At 44.2% G+C, this 18,642-nt stretch overlaps 2 protein-coding genes across 2 annotated transcripts in view; both read right to left on the bottom strand.

The window, feature by feature from the left end:
* UTP4 (UTP4 small subunit processome component) overlaps nucleotides 1-18,642 on the bottom strand; it is a 480,982-nt gene that overhangs the window by 107,175 nt on the left and 355,165 nt on the right. The gene's annotated exons all lie outside the window — the stretch shown is intronic.
* The window catches only part of WWP2 (WW domain containing E3 ubiquitin protein ligase 2), a 61,221-nt gene that overhangs the window by 17,315 nt on the left and 25,264 nt on the right, over nucleotides 1-18,642 (bottom strand). The window contains exons 5-9 of the mRNA XM_075326017.1: nucleotides 15,924-16,012; nucleotides 13,084-13,276; nucleotides 6,865-6,954; nucleotides 6,614-6,788; nucleotides 3,170-3,224 (exon numbers count right to left, since the gene is read on the bottom strand). Of these exons, the coding sequence (XP_075182132.1) occupies nucleotides 3,170-3,224; nucleotides 6,614-6,788; nucleotides 6,865-6,954; nucleotides 13,084-13,276; nucleotides 15,924-16,012 (602 nt within the window). The remainder of the gene's footprint in view (nucleotides 1-3,169; nucleotides 3,225-6,613; nucleotides 6,789-6,864; nucleotides 6,955-13,083; nucleotides 13,277-15,923; nucleotides 16,013-18,642) is intronic.

The raw sequence follows: 18,642 nt of genomic DNA, 5'->3' as shown, positions 1-18,642 counted from the left end.
AGCGTATGGGCGAACCACAGAGAGCGAGCGTATGGGCGCATCACAGACAGAGAGAGCGAGCGTATGGGCGCACCACAGAGAGAGCGAGCGTATGGGCGCACCACAGACAGAGAGAGCGCCCAAGGGCGCCGCAGACAGAGAGAGCGCCCAAGGACGCCGCAGACAGAGAGAGCACCCAAGGGCGCAGCAGACAGAGACAGAGAGCGAGCGAGCGTATGGGCGCACCACAGACAGAGAGAGCGAGCGTATGGGCGCACCACAGACAGAGAGAGCGCCCAAGGGCGCCACAGGCAGAGAGAGCGCCCAAGAGCACCACAGACAGAGAGAGTAGAGAAAAGAGTGCCACAGAGAGAAAAGCGCAGCAGAGAGAAAAGCGTGGGGGTGCCGCAGAGAGAGGAGAGCTCAACAGAGCGCAGCAGAGAGCAGAGTGATAGATGGATAGATTTCTCTGTACAGCGCTGCAGAAAAAGAAATGTCTATTGCCTGCATTGTATCTATATTATAGGGAATATTTATTAGCCTCACTTGAAGGCTACGTCATATAATGTCTATTTGTAATATAGGACATTATTTATCTGACCATTTTTTTTTTAATATTTACTACTGAATAAAAATGAAATAAAATATAGTTATTAGCGCTGACACTTTATAATTCTATATGGTTGACCTTCATATATGATAAATGAAATATGATCTATAGACAAATGTCTCCCGTCCACCTTTCCAGAACACAGACTAACCCCCCACACAAGTAATGAATTTTTGGAGAAAGTAACTTTTTCTGGTCACACGCATAACATTATTTTGATATGAAATGGTTTTCACTGGATAATTTGGTCCTTAAGGCTTTTGAGCTCTGGACATACAGTACAACCAAGCATCACAAGCTGAATACAAAGCATTTATGGGTCTGAATGGTTGCACCTAATATCACAGTCTACATGGAAACAACGCTGGAGCTGGAAAAGAACGGGCCACACCCGGAACAGCAAATAATGCCACAGGGACTCCAACCGGTCCACAAGGACATCTCAGGAGAGACAGACTGGAATGGTGCCCCCCTAAAAGAATCCAAACCGATCCAACACCTCCGCTATCCATCAAGTGCAAAAGGGGGGCGCCATGCATGCCCCCTATTAATCTAGTAATACATATATGATGCATTGCTGGTGTGCTAGAGGCATCGTAAATTAATGACCTACACATACATCAGTCACAACTAAGGGCATGAAAATGCCCAATGGTGGAAACCTGATACAATGATGGAATGAAACTCATTTTGTGCAAAATATATAAAAGTGGCGCACAGCGCTAAAAATGTGCTCCATATTTATTAACATATTGCAGCAAAAAGACAATCTTTGCCGACATAAATTGTAACAAAGTGTTAAGGCAGCCGATGGCGCCACATTACAAAAAAAAAACCAAAAAACAAAATTATTGAGTCCGTATTTAAAACAGCTGATAAAAGCTGCGGATGAGCCGTGCGCCTCCTCGCCTCGCTCTTTCACCTCCTCGCCTCGCTCTTTTTTCACTTTCGAGCAGGTGCAGGTTGAACCGCGGCCAAGAAATAAACAATTACTGTGAGTGCAGCTGCGCCTCGGGGTCCTACTTAAAAGGTCTCAGACAGGACCAAAATGTTTCTAAACTTCTACATAACTCCGCTCCGGAGCTCTTGGCAGGACGTCGTCCTTCTGTGCTCAGCAATTACCTTTTATCAGTTTTCCAAAGTACAAAACCGCGCCGCTCACTCGAGAGGGAGAGCACGTGCCAAGCGCTTGTTCGGAAGCCGTATCTTCCCCTACGATTTCTTATCACATGCTACACTGAGGATTTCCCCAGTATTCCAGATTCTGGGGCACGTACAGTATATACATACATGTGCCGTATAGGATTGACCCCATGCATTAAGTATTAGGGTGTTCTATTCAAATGGGGTATCATCTTTTTTTTTGGCTACAGACGGAACACAAATTGCACCTATATTCTTAAGAAAAACACCCAAAGATGTGGGGCATGGAAAATTCCACTCTTCTAAATTAAGCCACTTACACCCCCCTCTGGACCTACGCACGCCCCTACACGTCTGGTACTAAACACACCCTCAAAGTGGCCTGGAAAAAGAGGGAAAGGAAAGTCTTTTTTTTTTTTAATCTTCCTAAAATATAATTTATAAGGTTAAATAGTGATAAACTATATAACCTTATAAATTATATATAAACGTTTGGGTTCCGGCGTCCGGAGAACCCAAACGGCACGGGTCCGGAGAACCCAAACGGCACGGGTCCGGAGAACCCAAACGGCACGGGTCCGGAGAACCCAAACGGCACGGGTCCGGAGAACCCAAACGGCACGGGTCCGGAGAACCCAAACGGCACGGGTCCGGAGAACCCAAACGGCACGGGTCCGGAGAACCCAAACGGCACGGGTCCGGAGAACCCAAACGGCACGGGTCCGGAGAACCCAGACGGCACGGGTCCGGAGAACCCAGACGGCACGGGTCCGGCGTCCAGAGAACCCAGACGGCACGGGTCCGGCGTCCAGAGAACCCAGACGGCACGGGTCCGGAAAACCCAAACGGCACGGGTCCGGCGTCCGGAGAACCCAAACGGCACGGGTCCGGAGACACCAGACGGCACGGGTCCGGAGACACCAGACGGCACGGGTCCGGAGACACCAGACGGCACGGGTCCGGAGACACCAGACGGCACGGGTCCGGAGACCACCAAAGCAGGGGTCCGGAGACCACCAAAGCAGGGGTCCGGAGACCACCAAAGCAGGGGTCCGGAGACCACCAAAGCAGGGGTCCGGTGTCTGGAGACCGTTCAAAATAAAAAGCGGAAGTACCCAGCTTATCTTCGAGTCTCGTACAGACCCCTTCTGAAAGATTAGCACTTCTCTGGGACCCCCGAAACTCACGGATCTTTAAAAGATTAGTTACTCTTTAAATGACGTTCATAAAACTCTCTAATTTCCCAAAAAACCCATGCTGGTCCATTTCACCCAACTTTCTTATCTTTTGGAGAGTCCCACTTTGTAAATGGGCTCTATGGAAAAAGATTCTAGCAATATTGGAGCTCCCCTTTAAGTTTGGAAAATTCAAAAAAAAAAATCATCTTTCTGGATCACTTCTATTTTGACGAGCCAAAAAAAGTGTGTAATCACTTACCCCATCCATTGGGTAGAGGTCCAAGTGGGTCATTGTCAGGAGCGGAGGCTGGAGACTGCAAACAGAGAGACAGCAAGGAAGAGAGTGAGGCGAGGCAGACAGGTGAGGGGAGCGAGACGATGGGGGTGCCATGTGCTCTGCAGACGTCCCCAGCTGGACTCGTGTCCGACTTGCTCTCAAACCAGAGGGGAAAATATTGCAGGCCTTTCAAATGAAATCATTCCCACAAGCCACCAGTAAACGCCCAGCTCTTCCCGGCTTTTGGGCTCAGATCCTGGCCCCCCTTCCAAGCAGAGCCCCTCTCACCTCCTCCCCTCCCAACCAAGCCCGTCCCTTGGCAGAGCGGTGTTTAAGAGTAGCCCAAACTGAAGAAATATTCAGCAACTTATAGGCACAGGCTGCGCCCCCCTTCCCCTAGATCCTGGCTCACAATGCACCTTTCTTTTTCGGCAGTGAGGGGATGCTTAGAGGGAAGGAGGAGGTGTGTAAGGGGGGTGTGAAATTGCTGGGAGGTGCAGTGGGGGCGTGCGGATTGCTAATGTTTATATAACTCCCCCTCTGACCGGCTCAGAAGACCCCAGGGAATCAGGACTGGGCTCCACTGTGGGGAGTTTTGTATCAACCTCCTGAATGGATCCCCCAGAAATACAAGAACAGTTGTGAAAACACATGTAATGTCTATGTGTATTCTTATTCTGATGAAACACCGAATTGTTGCACCTTTCTATAGGCTGGGGGGAGATACATATAAAAAAAAAAAAAAAAAAAAAATGGTACATGTGTTCCCAACGTGATCACATAGCCAGCATTTTTTTAACCGGCAAATTAGAAGGAAAAAAATAAAATATAAATATTTAAAAAAAATTTATATTATATATATATATATATATATATATATATATATATATATATATATATATATATATATATATATATATATAGATATATATATATATAGAGATATAGATATATATATATATATAGAGATATATATATATATATATATATAGAGATATATAGATATATATATATATATAGATATATATAGATATATATATATATATATAGATATATATAGATATATATATATATATATATAGATATATATATATATATATAGATATATATATATATATATATATATATATATAGATATATATATATATATTTATATTTATATATTATACAGTATAGAATTTTTTTATTATTATTTTATTTTTACCCTCTAATTTGGCGTTAAAAAATGCTGGCTATGTCATATATATATATATATATATATATATATATATGACATAGCCAGCATTTTTTAACGCCAAATTAGAGGGCAAAAATAATAATAAAATAATAATAAAAAAATGCTGTAATATATATATATATATATATATATATATATATATATATTATTAAATATGTATATATATAATATATAAAAATATATATATATATATATATATATATATATATATATATATATACATATTTAATATATATATATATATATATATATATATATATATACATATTTAATATATATATATATATATATATTATATTTATATATTACACAGTATAGAATTTTTTTATTATTATTTTATTTATTATTTTTGCCCTCTAATTTGGCGTTAAAAATGCTGGCTATGTGAGATATATATATATATATATATATATCTCACATAGCCAGCATTTTTAACGCCAAATTAGAGGGCAATAGAAGAGCAAAGGAGCTATTTGGGAAGGCACACGGCCAATGCATGAAGGGCATTTTTTTCAAGGACCGCCCGCGAGATTCCTGTCCCAAACTAAACCACCTCCTCTATGACCATGAGATTATAGGAGACCGGCGACCGGTTCGTAAATGGTGGTCCATACTATGACCATGAATACTGGACATGTGAGATGCCTCTTTTTTTTTTTTTTTTTTTTACCCAAATGGAAAATATAATGAAACTGGCCGATGCCTTTGGCTTTAAAGGAAAATACAGCATAGTGGTTGTAGCTACACTGTACCCATAAAAAAAACTGATATTATGGAGGATAATGAGTGTCAGTGTCCACAAATAAAAATATAGACGCTAATATTTTTTTAAAATTACTCTGTAAAAATCAATGAGAAGGTGTAAAGTGTGTGGAGAAAACCCAATATGGATGGATTATTATTAAAAAATAATTTCCATCATTAGAGGCAATCTGTCACCAGGTTTTTGCTCCCCCATCTGAGAGCAGTATAATGTAGACACAGAGACCCTGATTCCAGCGATGTGTCACTTACTGGGCTGTTTGCTGTCATTTGATAAAATCAATGTTTTCTCTGCTGCAGATCTTGCAGTTATACAGAGCTCATGAATATGCTGGACTACCTGCAGCATGCCAAGTAGTCCTGTAATGATAATCTACTGCTGATTAAATCGTGATTTTAACAAAACTACACGAAGCAGCTCAGTAAGTGACATCGCTGGAATCGGGATCTCTGCCCCTATATTATGCTGCTCTCAGATTAGGTGGCAAAAACCTGGTGACAGATTCCCTTTAAAATTTAGTTTGGAAAACAGACAAACCACAAGGACTCCCACCAAACCAGCAGTGGCTCTTCAGAGCTCCATTCCTGAGATTAGTCAATGTGATAACTTAATGATTGGAATAATCCTTGAAGTATTTATTTTCCTGTTAATAACTGAGGTTAAAAAAGTCTAATAATGCAATAACCAGATGCTTATTTAAAGGGGTTGTCCACTACTTAAAAGATATCCACCTCCCAGACTGGAGTCGCTCCTGTGTCCCCTACTAATCTCTTGGCATCAATATGCAGTGTGGGGAACATCCTGTGAAACGCTGCAGCCAATCTGATTGACTGCAGCAGGTATGGCGGATCGGCACCGGTCCGGGAGGTGATTGTCCTATTTTAACAAGACTGTTGATGAAATGCCAACGGCTTCACTCCAATGCATTTCTGGCATTTCTACTACAAACCTGGTGCTTCCCGTTGTCCAGATTCAGAAAATAATGGCCCACTAGCTGGTATTAAATCTTGATAACTGATGGCATGTATACCAGGATGAGCCCATGACGAGGAACATATATACCAGGATGGGGAAACATATATGCCAGGGTGGGGAAACATATATACCAGGATGGGGGAACATATATATACCAGGATGGGGGGAACCTATATACCAGGATGGGGGAACCTATATACCAGGATGGGGTAACATATATACCAGGATGGGGGAACATATATACCAGGATGGGGGAACATATATACCAGGATGGTCACTGTCGAAATGTCGCCACGTTATATGGGATATTAAAGTCCACTTTAATTTTTGGAGTGCTGCCATCTTTTTTACTAGTATCAAATCTAGCCATCTAGCTTTACCAGTAAACATTTGGCAATACAGGTAACCGGATTATTAATATTCTGTCACTGTCAGGACTTTCAGACCTCACCTGGTATAGGTAGCGTTGGCTGAGCTGCTGCATCGCCCCCTGCAGCTGGTTCCTCTGCGTTTGCCACTGTTCATAATTGCGGACATATTCGGCGGTGGGTCTCTGCCACGTGGTTGTGCGAGTGTTGTGGTCCACGTAGTAGTATCTACCACGATTATCCACCCTTTTCTCCCATCTACAAAAAGAGACAATTGTCAACACACACAGATTATAGATGTATGACCAATATTCTGAGTGCGGTGGGGTCTTACCCAGGAGGTAACGGTCTCTCCCAAGTGGTGGTCTTTGTGTTATGGTCCACATAGTAAACTCGGCCATTGCTCAATTGTCTCTGTTCCCACCTAAAATTGGAGTAAAACATGAGAATTAATGAAAGCTATGAAGCGATAGGATCTAGTTTGCATTTAAGATTGGACCCCATAGTAAAGAAATGCCATGCGGTCATTTTTCATTTCTTTACTTTATGGCCCGTTAGTCAGAGAAAGACCAAAATCCATCATGCACTCACACTAATTATCTGTCAGGCATGACGCATTGCTGTGCTATGTGTATTACAGAGGCTAGTATGATTACAAAAGGGAGGTTTTTATGACGTATAGAAAAATATGCTCGATTTTCATATTATTTGTCCGGGGCCACCTGCAAAATAAAACTGGATATAAACAAATGACAGGAATATTGCCAAATTGAGTGCAACCTGGTAAGCGTCTGCGGCCGTAGCGGTGACTGGAAATGGTGTCATACCCATGCCTGTGTCACATCCAGTAAAACTGGCAGACATATGTGCTGCGCCACGTCCCGGGCGCACAGACATATGAGCTGCCCCACGTCCTGGCCGCACAGACATACGAGCTGCTCCATGTCCTGGCCGCACAGACATATGAGCTGCCCCACGTCCTGGCCACACAGACATACGATCTGCCCCACGTCCTGGCCGCACAGACATATGAGCTGCTCCATGTCCTGGCCGCACAGACATATGAGCTGCCCCACGTCCTGGCCGCACAGACATAGGAGCTGCTCCACGTCCTGGCCGAACAGACATAGGAGCTGCTCCATGTCCTGGCCGCACAGACATAGGAGCTGCTCCACGTCCTGCCCGCACAGACATAGGAGCTGCTCCACGTCCTGGCCGCACAGACATAGGAGCTGCTCCACGTCCTGGCCGCACAGACATACGATCTGCCGCACAGACATATGAGCTGGCCCACGTCCTGGCCGCACAGACATGCGAGCTGCCCCACGTCCTGGCCGCACAGACATATGAGCTGCTCCATGTCCTGGCCGCACACACATATGAGCTGCCCCACGTCACGGGCGCACAGACATACGAGCTGCCCAATGTCCTGGCCGCACAAACATATGAGCTGCCCCACGTCCTGGCCGCACAGACATACGAGCTGCCCCACGTCCTGGCCGCACAAACATATGAGCTGCCCCACGTCCTGGCCGCACAGACATACGAGCTGCCCCACGTCCTGGCCGCACAAACTGCAAGCGCTTTGTCTACATGGCAGTGGCTTTCCAGCTTGATTGATGTACTTTTGCTTCCTATATAGTTAATGCATTAATCTATTGGTTTGAAGAGGAAAAATTCAAAACAGCCCGCGGTATACAAACACATGGTGCACACGGCGGGCCGCGCGCTGGACGCTTTGCACACATAGCTATTCTCTCTAGAAGCTGCTGGGGTTGTGCCGTCGTGTGGGCACAGCAGCTCTGCCCAGTTTCTGTATAGTCAGGGCACAAGGCTTCAATTACACTGCCAAGGAGCCGCTCTTAACTGCAGGAGGAAACCGCTGCCTCTGCGCCAGCGCGACAGACAGAGTGTCTTTGTATGAGACAGAAAAGTGAATGGCAGCCAAAAGAGCAGAAGAAAGAAAAACTTTGCACACCGTGCACTCGTAAGATGCCGCTCGCTGCCTCGAGGACGGGCGCAAGGCTCGGGTTGCAGCAGAGAACATGCAATCAGAAAATGTAACACCCCCCCCCCCACCAAAAAAAAAAAAAAGGAGGTAGGCAATAAAAATGGCTGCTAAGGAGCCAATGTTTGTATTTCCATTTCACCTAGTCTTTCCGTCTGTGCGCTCCACGTTCCCCGTCCACCTTCTGCCTGGCCCATCTCACACGTCTGTGTCTATGTTCTAGGACTTTTGGCCAAGAACATTCATGTGACTGACACATTATTATTATTTTGAAGACTATTTCGTGCTATTGGCTTCAATTTTTTTTTTTGCATTACATTAGTAGCATAGTGGATGACATTTAATGGAGAAGGTATTGCCCCTTTAAGTACACAGCTTTCCCTTTAAGAGCCACTTCCGTTTTCCTAAATAATATTGTTGGATAGTCCTTGTAAACACAAGCAATTTTGCAATTTACTGCTTGTTAAAATTTGCAGCCGTTCTTGAGATATTAACGGTTTTCTTTTATTGATAGCTCGTTGCCTTGGATACCGACCACTGCTGCTAGACAGTAGAACATGCTCAGAGCTTACAAGCTCTTTTAAGGTGGTCGGTCTCCTTGGCAACAAGTGGTCGACAAAAGAAAAGTGTTAATATCTCAAGAACGGCTGCAAAATTTAACAAGCAGTAAATTGCAAAAGGGTTTATTTTTACCTGTACTATCCAATAGGAGTATAGGAGGATGGCAGAAAAAACCTTTAACAGCTGCTCTAGTCTCTGTGCATTGGCTGTGGCGGTGATATTATGACTACAGTGCACATCACTGCTGCAGCCGATCAATAAGTGCCGCAGTTCTGCCTATGTAGACAGCATAAATCAATGAGCTCAGTGACTGGCCAATGAGTCGGGAGTTCATTGCGGCATTCAATATACATAGAAAGGCGCCACAGACAAGAGCAGATGCCGCAGACAAGAACGGGCGCCGCAGAAAAGAACGGGCGCCGCAGAGAAAAGCGGGCGCCGCAGAGAAAAGCGGGCGCCGCAGAGAAAAGCGGGCGCCGCAGAGAAAAGCGGGCGCCGCAGAGAAAAGCGGGCGCCGCAGAGAAAAGCGGGCGCCGCAGAGAAAAGCGGGCGCCGCAGAGAAAAGCGGGCGCCGCAGAGAAAAGCAGGCGCCGCAGAGAAAAGCAGGCGCCGCAGAGAAAAGCAGGCGCCGCAGAGAAAAGCAGGCGCCGCAGAGAAAAGCAGGCGCCGCAGAGAAGAGCAGGCGCCGCAGAGAAAAGCAGGCGCCGCAGAAAAAAGCAGGCGCCGCAGAGAAAAGCGGGCGCCGCAGAGAAAAGCAGGCGCCGCAGAGAAAAGCAGGCGCCGCAGAGAAAAGCAGGCGCCGCAGAGAAAAGCAGGCGCCGCAGAGAAAAGCAGGCGCCGCAGAGAAAAGCAGGCGCCGGATCTGTGGAGTGTGACTACTCTCTATCTGATTTTATTATTTTAACACCGCGCTGGCCAATGGACTCCAAAACCTTAAAAGTGGAAAACCCCTTTAAAAACAGATGTCACACAAAAGAATAAATAATAATGAGAAAAACAAAATGTTCTACAAAAATCACCTAAAAAAAAATTCCCTTTAAGCCGGCGCATGTTTTGCACTAATAAAAGATAAATAAATGATGTCATAATTGCTTTATTTGCTTCAGTTGAGTCATTTTTAAAATCAGAGTAAATTACTTTTGCCCTTGAAGCATCCTCTGCTCCGCGGAGAAGGGCCGCGCCGGGGTCCGGACTCGCATAAAGGGGGTTTTTCACTTTTGATGCAGAAGTTTTCCAGGAGTTTTGGGCAGGAAAAGCCGGGTGTGGAGAACAGAGCCCCCTTTACACAGGACACAAAGAGCCTGTGAGCGCACAACCCTAATTACCTGTGACTGACACCGCTCCCAGCCTCTGACCTCACCGCCCAAACAAACAAGCGCTACTGAGACGCTAATTAACCCCTCTTTGTACAAAAGACAGCGCCGCAGGGTAACGCCCCGTCACACAAACAAACACCCATGGTACAAAGACCCACTCAGCTGCAAAATCCCCAAACTAATGGTACCAGGAGCCAATACACTGCCTTATAGCTATTGTAGAACTATAAGTCCCAGCAAAGAATTGTGAAGAAGTGGTTTCCTGTCCTTATCACGACACCACATTATTAGGGTGGTCCTATGGTCTGTGGATCTGGCGAATATGCACTATATGGCGGCATATCTATATGTGGCTCAGGAGCCGTATGGATGAACCCCGCTACTGCGAAAGCAACCAAATTGTACTCACCAGTAGCGCCCCCTAAGGTCCGATCTCAGAGAATGTTTTAACATACAGTTGCTTTATTTAGGATTTATTTATTTATATATTTATTGATTTTTATTGATGATTTGTTGATTTATATATTTATTGATTTATTTATTTTTATTTATATATTTAGGATATTGATATTTTGGGGGTCATTTTTTTTTTTACTAAATGTATGTATTTTTGGCTAAAAAAATAGTTTTTTAAATTATGTTGGCCACTGAAAGAGTTAGCTAAGCATCGGTCAGTGAGCTCATTCAGATGGAGAGATTATAACTATCTGTTTTGGCTTAACTCCTTTGTGACATTTTATGACTAAAGCCGAACATACACATTTTATGGCTGTCGGCCATTTCTTCCGTTTTTTAATGCTGTATACATTATGCCGAACGCTCCTGTGTTCTCTATAACAAAGCCAATGCCAGACTTAGCTTACCTCCAAAGTGATTGGTAGTCCGAAATCGGACATGCTGGATTCTTATCATGCCCAGACGATCAATTGTATAAAGCCACCATACATATTAGGGTATGTGCCCACGATCTGGACACGCTGCGTCCTGGATGAGACGAGTCCAGACCTGCAGGGTCATGAGTTTCCTCCGCAGGAGACCGCAGCTGCTCGTGCCCACGATCTGGACATGCTGCGTCCTGGACGGGACTGGTCAAGACCAGCGGGGTCAAGAGTCCCCTCCGGAGGAGACCGCAGCTGCTCGTGCCCACGATCTGGACATGCTGCGTCCTGGACGGGACTGGTCCAGACCAGCGGGGTCAAGAGTCGCCTCCGGAGGAGACCGCAGCTGCTTGTACCCATGATCTGGACATGCTGCATCCTGGACGCAGTGGGTCCCAACCTGCAGGGTCACGAGTTTCCACCGCAGGAGACCGCAGCTGCTCTTGCCCACGATCTGGACATGCTGCGTCCTGGACGGGACTGGTCAAGACGAGCGGGGTCAAGAGTCCCCTCCGCAGGAGACCGCAGCTGCTCGTGCCCACGATCTGGACATGCTGCGTCCTGGACGGGACTGGTCAAGACCAGCGGGGTCAAGAGTCCCCTCCGGAGGAGACCGCAGCTGCTCGTACCCATGATCTGGACATGCTGCATCCTGGACGCAGTGGGTCCCGACCTGCAGGGTCATGAGTTTCCACCGCAGGAGACCGCAGCTGCTCGTGCCCACGATCTGGACATGCTGCGTCCTGGACGGAACGAGTCCAGACCTGCGGGGTCAAGAGAGTCCCCTCCGCAGGAGACCGCAGCTGCTCGTACCCATGATCTGGACATGCTACGTCCTGGACGCGGCAACTCCGAAACTGCAGGGGTCACAAGTCTCCTCCGCAGGAGACCGCAGCTGCTCGTGCCCACGAGAGTGGACCACTTGGAAAGAAAAGGGATACTTTTGGATTTCTCACTCCTTACTTAAAGAATATGGATGATTTGGAGGGGGTTTAACTGGCTAGTTTAAAGGGCCCCTATACACAGGCTAATGATGGCCAAACCTGGGTTCATCCAACAGTCTAAGGGTATTAGTGAGAGGGTCCTCCATTACAAGAGCCACTAATAAGCAGCAATTCTTGGTTCGGGGTCTTGAGACGTCCATTTATTACACGGACCGCCATTTATCTGTATGGCAGCCACGTAATACTAAATTTCCTCTCTAGTGGCCGATCCAGGGATAACATAGAGCTGCGGCTTCCACAAACAACTCCTTTCCTATGGGAGCCTATATGGTGATCAGCAGGTGACTGACGGAGCTGTTAAAGGGGTTCTCTATAAGACAAAGCTTTATATTAACACTAGAAGTCCCAGAGGAGGGGTCATTTAACATTTCTACCATTGGAACCCTATGGAGCTTGAAATTCCTGGGACTTCTAGTGTTAAGGCTACAAAGCAAGTTGCACAATGAGAAGGATATGCTATTTTGTGCAACTACGGTGCGATTTAGCTCCGGCTCACATGTGATTTAGGATTTGTAAGCCAGGATGTCTTCCTGGGGATCTGATGTTAATGGTATAATATGCCATAAACATGGACCGTGGCATCCATCAGGGTGGAGAAGTACAAAGCTCCCCCCCCTCCCCAACCTCCAGTGAGGTGTATGTGACTGCAACGGATTGTCCACAAACAGGCCGGCTCTGTGTCCGGAGAAAGACGGCTTTCACACTAACACATAATGAAGCATTCAGGGCCGGTGACCACTGAGCGCTGCAGTCTCCTGTACATCCCGGTAACTGCACCCTTCTTACCCAGATGGCAAACCGTCTGAAGATGGGGTGGCAGCGCTAGACAACAAAGACTGGGTGTCCGAGGACTCTACGTTCACCCCGGGCGGTAACCCTAAACCAGGGGAAGGCGTGGAACCGGTGACGCCGCTCGTCAAGGCGCTTCCTACCGAGGTCACAGTGTTTGACCCAGACGTGTGCTCATGATCTCCATTCACTGCAAAGAAAATAAAAAGTAACAGTTCAGATGCAAATGTATAAAATCAGAATCACATAAATGCATATAATGAATTATTGTACAATTTTAGAAAAGTTTGCAATTTTCTCAAATATTTAGTATTTCAAAACCTAATTTTTGCAAGGATCCTGCTCATAGCTACATCACCAATCAATTTAAAGGGATTGTCCGGTCGCACAAATTGAGGAACTATCCTACTGATCGGTGGGGGTCCGAGACCCAGGACCACCACCGATCATCTGTTATTTGCTCCGTCACCAGATGTAAACACTTTGAACAGCTGCAAAGAGTAGCTCCATTGGGTGTAGCGGCCCCTGCTGCGTACTGCAGAACAGTTCCTCTATAGCTTGTAACTAGCTGATCACTGGGGGTGTCGGGCGTCGGACCCTCACAGATTTGATATGAATGACTTATGGCAGGGAGAAGTCATCAGTATCAGTAACTAGATAACCCCTTTAAAGTTCTACAAAATATATATTATTATCAGCTCACCAAGCCTGCTGCAGACCTATAGCCGTCCTGTGGGAGATGATCAGCGCACGGATGGTCAGAAGTCACCAGGTAGAAATAGAATGTAAATCCAGCGCAATCACAAGAATTTTTAAAAAAAAATTTTTTTTATTTTTTTTTCTTCTTTATTATTGATTTTCCATAAAATCCAAGCAGGTACATGCAGCATAAGAAAATATAGATGTGCCCAGGTCAGAGCGACGCGTTTCAACAAACTGTCTTAATCATGGTCAACCATGATTAAGACAGTTTGTTGAAACGCGTCGCTCTGACCTGGGCACATCTATATTTTCTTATGCTGCATGTACCTGCTTGGATTTTATGGAAAATCAATAATAAAGAAGAAAAAAAAAAAAAAAAAAATAATTTTAAAAAATTCTTGTGATTGCGCTGGATTTACATTCTATTTCTACCTTTAAAGTTCTGGTGCATAGGAACAAGCTGATGAACAAAAGTGGGGACCAAGCGGTCGCCAGTACGATGGTTTTTGGAGGCAGAACAGTCATGTTCTCCGCAGTGCATCCTGTTTACACTGGGTGATGGTTTGCCGATATCATTTGCCACATTACTCGGACTATAAAACGCAGCAAACCACAAGAAGCATCTAAAATTTAGAAATGGAAAATAGGGGGGAAAAATGTGGTCATAACACACTTATGGGTGGGGGGTGGGATCTGCTGCTGACATTGTTATAGATCCTCATCCTGGGTCCATCTTGGTACATATGTCCCCAATCGTGGACCCATCCTGGTATAGATGTCCCCCATCCTGGTATAGATCTTCCTCAGCCTAGGCCAATCCTGGTGTATACGTCCCACATCCTGGTATTTATGTCCCACATCCTGGGCCCATGCTGGTATATATGTCCCCATCATGAGCCCATATACACATGTCCTGCAGCCTGGGCCCATTCTGGTATATACATCCCCCATCCTGGTATTTATGTACATCATCATGATATACATGTCCCTCATTCTGGCCAATCATTGTATATACGTCCCCCATCCTGGTATTTATTTATGTATTTACCTCATCCTGGTATATATGTCCCCCATCCTGAACCCATATTGGTATACATGTCCCCCATCCTGGTATGAATGTCCCCTATCCTGGGCCCATCATGATATATATGTCCTCATTCTGGGTCCATCCTGGTATATATGTCCTGTAGCATGGGCTCATCCTGGTATATACGTCCCCCATCCTGGTATTTATGTACCTCATCCTGAAATACATGTCCCTCATCCTGGCCATCCTTGTATATACATCTCCCATCCTTTACTTTATCTACTTCATCCTGGTATACATGTCCCTCATCCTGGGCCCATCATGGTATATATGTCCTCATCCTGGTATACAGGTCTCCCATCGTGGGCCCATTCTAGTGTATATAGTATATATGTCCTGCAACCTTTGCCCATCCTTGTATATACGCCCCCCCCCATCCTAGTATTTATGTACCTCATCCTGGTATATGTGTGATCCATACTGGGCCCATCCTGATGTAAAATGTCCCTCATTCTTAGCCCATCCTGGCATATATGTCCCCTATCCTAAGCCCATCCTGGCATATATGTCTCTCACCCTGGTGTATATGTCCCTCATCATGGGCCCATCCTGGTATACATGCCTTCCGTTATGCCGCACACATTATAATAAAAAAAAAAAAAAAAAAAAAAAAAAAAAAGGATTCTACTCACCTTACCTTTGCTCGCCTGTCCTCTTCTAATGCCGGCAACCGACTTCAGCGTGTAAGCGGGGCAGCACATGACATCACTGCCATGCGCCCCCAGTTACATGCAGACATCAGCTGTCGACTATTCTAAAATGAATATTCACTTCTCCCTACACCCGGGATTATTGGCGTGGGGAGCAGTGAATATTCATTTTCTTTAATAGAGGACACACATGATTGCCTCAGTGGTGACTCTGCTCCTGCCTAATGTGACCCGATCCAACGCCCCCCCAGTGAGCCAGGCCCATCCAGACTATAAGACGCACCCCCCCCACACACTTTCCTTCCAAATTTGGTGGAAAAAAAGGGTGTCTTCTAGGCCCGAAAAATACAGTATATTCTGGCATTAATGATCCGACCACTGACATTGCTGGCACTCACCAATCACAGTGATGTCGTCCGTCTCAGTTTGGCTTTTACCTGGCTGTCTAGATCCATTCTCTGTCACTTGAGGATGAGAATTGTAGTCCCTATGTAATAAAATAAAATCCCCCAAAAATATATGTTTAAAACATTGATCATTAGAAATAAGGTAAAAAATATGCAAAAAAAAAATAAAAAAAAAATAAATATAATATTATAATTATATATCTATATATCTAATTAATTTTTTAATATATATATATATTTTTCTATATATGTTTTTTACATGTGTGTGTGTATACATGTATATATGTGTGTGTGTGTGTATATAATATATATATATATATACACACACACATGTAAAAAACATATGTAGAAAAATATATATATATATATATATATTTTGTATTACTTTTATTACCATTTAAAAATATAAAAAAAAAATATATATATATATTTTTATTTTTTATTATTTTTAAATGGTATAATACAATAAAAATAAATATATAAAAAAATTATTATATATATAAAATTATTTTTTAATATATATTTTTTTCCCATTTATTACAGAAAAAGATGCATTCACAATCATTATGCCTTCAGAACTGAACTCTCAAAGCACTCCATGCGGAATTAAGTTTTGTATTCTGGGTCAGGTTTACTTTTCACTGTGATTAGGATGAGCTGCAATTCCAGATGCAACCTATCAAGAAAAGGGTGGCGCTGTTGCCGGGAAAATAAATACTGAAGACCTTAATTACTTATATGAATGACCAAATCCCAGCTCTTAGGTCAAAAGTCAGCGATCCCAAACTTACAATGTGCTGTTAAAATTTGCTTCATCAAAGGAGAGGGAATGTCCTTGAGTATCCAAGAAGCAAAAGATGCCACTGGGAGTGTGTACTCAAGAGCTGACGCTCGTTATACCCGTGACCCGGCTCTCGGGAGGGTTCCCAGCAGATTTTTAGTAAGTAGGTGAAAGAAACAATGACCCCATCAGTCGCACCTCATAGACACGACCCCATGAGACATTCTGCAGGGCAGCGCGAAATAAAGGAGAGGACGCCACGTGATGCACAGACAAGGGACAAAAAAAACAAAATAGATCGAATTACTGGAGGGGCTATGGAAAAAGTGAGGCCATTTTTTTTCTATTAAATATCTGCTCGGCCCAAGAAAAGAATCCCCTGCCATGCCTACTAGGAAAAAATGAGAGCGCTGGATATCCCGTATATTACACGAAGACTATTTATTCTACAGAGTCGTACTGCTTATATATCTACTGTATATAGAGGGGCTATCAATTCATCAGTCATTATACAGAAGAGGGAGGGGGTGAGCTGTGACTTCAGCTACTGTGAATGGTGGATCCTGTGTTATCAAATATTGTGGAGGAGGAGGTGTGCTGTGACATCTGTTATTGTGAAAGGTGGATCCTGTGTAATCTACTGTATATAAAGAGGTTATCAGTCAGTCTACAGGAGGGGGAGGTGCGTTGTGACATCACCTATTGTGAATGATGGATCCTGTGTTATCTACTGTATAAAGAGGTGTTATCAGTCTTTATACAGGAAGAGGTGAGCTGTGACCACCCATTGTGAATGATGAATGCTTTGTTATCTACTGTGTATAGAGGTGTCAGTCATTGTACAGGAGGAGGTGAACTGTGACACCACTTATTGTGAAAGGTGGATCATGTGTGAGCTCCTGTATATAGAGGTGCTATCAGTTATTGTAGAGGAAGAGGTGAGCTGTGACATCATCTATTGTGAATGATGGATCCTGTGTTATCTATTGTATATAGGAGGTGTTATCATTCATTATACAGGAGGTGAGCTGTGACATCACCTATTGTTAACAGTGGATCATGTGCTATCTATTGTATATAGAGGTGTTATCAGTCATTGAACAGGAGGAGGAGGTGAGCTGTGACATCACCTATTGTGAATGGTGGATTCTGTGTTACCTACTGTTTATAGAGCTACTGTACAGGAAAGGGAGGAGGTAGCGAAATGGTCGTTGGGGGTTTATTGGAATCCTTAATTAGATATGTATTCATGAGATAGAGAGACATAGAGAGAGATAGAGATAGAGAGAGATAGAGATATATACTCTCTATATCTCTTTTTATAGCTCCTTAGGCACCCAGGAACAGGATTCTTCCAACAGCCATTATGTGTATATACCTATATACCGGTTTTTACTTATCTCTCCAATCCATTGAGATCTGGTGTTGCTAACACAATCCCACACTTTTCTCCACCACACCCTTGAACTGTCTTTGTCTTTTTATGATGTATACATATCTATGTATTGTTTTTGCAATCCTGCTTTCTATATTCCTAATAAAAGGTTTTTTTGTATAAAAATATAAGCACTGTTTTTCTCCTTGTGTAAGTAATATCCTGAGTGTAACATGAAGTGGCCTATTTCAGGGTAACAATCGTTACCTCCTGGTCACCTATTTCCATTATGTGTCGCATGGATTTTTGTTTCCTAATATTGAACAGGAGGAGGGGGTGAGCTGTAACATCACCTATTGTGAATGGTGGATTCTGTGTTGCCTACTGTATATAGAGTTACTGTACAGGAGGGGGAGAAGGTGAGCAGTGACCACTTATTGTGAATGATGGACCTGGTGTTATGTGCTGTATATAGAGGTCTTATCAGTAATTGTACAGGAGGGGGAGAAGGTAAGCTGTGACATCACCTATTGTGAATGGTGGATCCCGTGTTA

Source organism: Anomaloglossus baeobatrachus, chromosome 10 (genome assembly GCF_048569485.1).
Source record: "Anomaloglossus baeobatrachus isolate aAnoBae1 chromosome 10, aAnoBae1.hap1, whole genome shotgun sequence".
NCBI classification, from domain to species: Eukaryota; Metazoa; Chordata; class Amphibia; order Anura; family Aromobatidae; genus Anomaloglossus; species Anomaloglossus baeobatrachus.
Note: the sequence above shows the minus strand (reverse complement) of the source record. Positions and strands in the feature narration are given on the sequence as shown.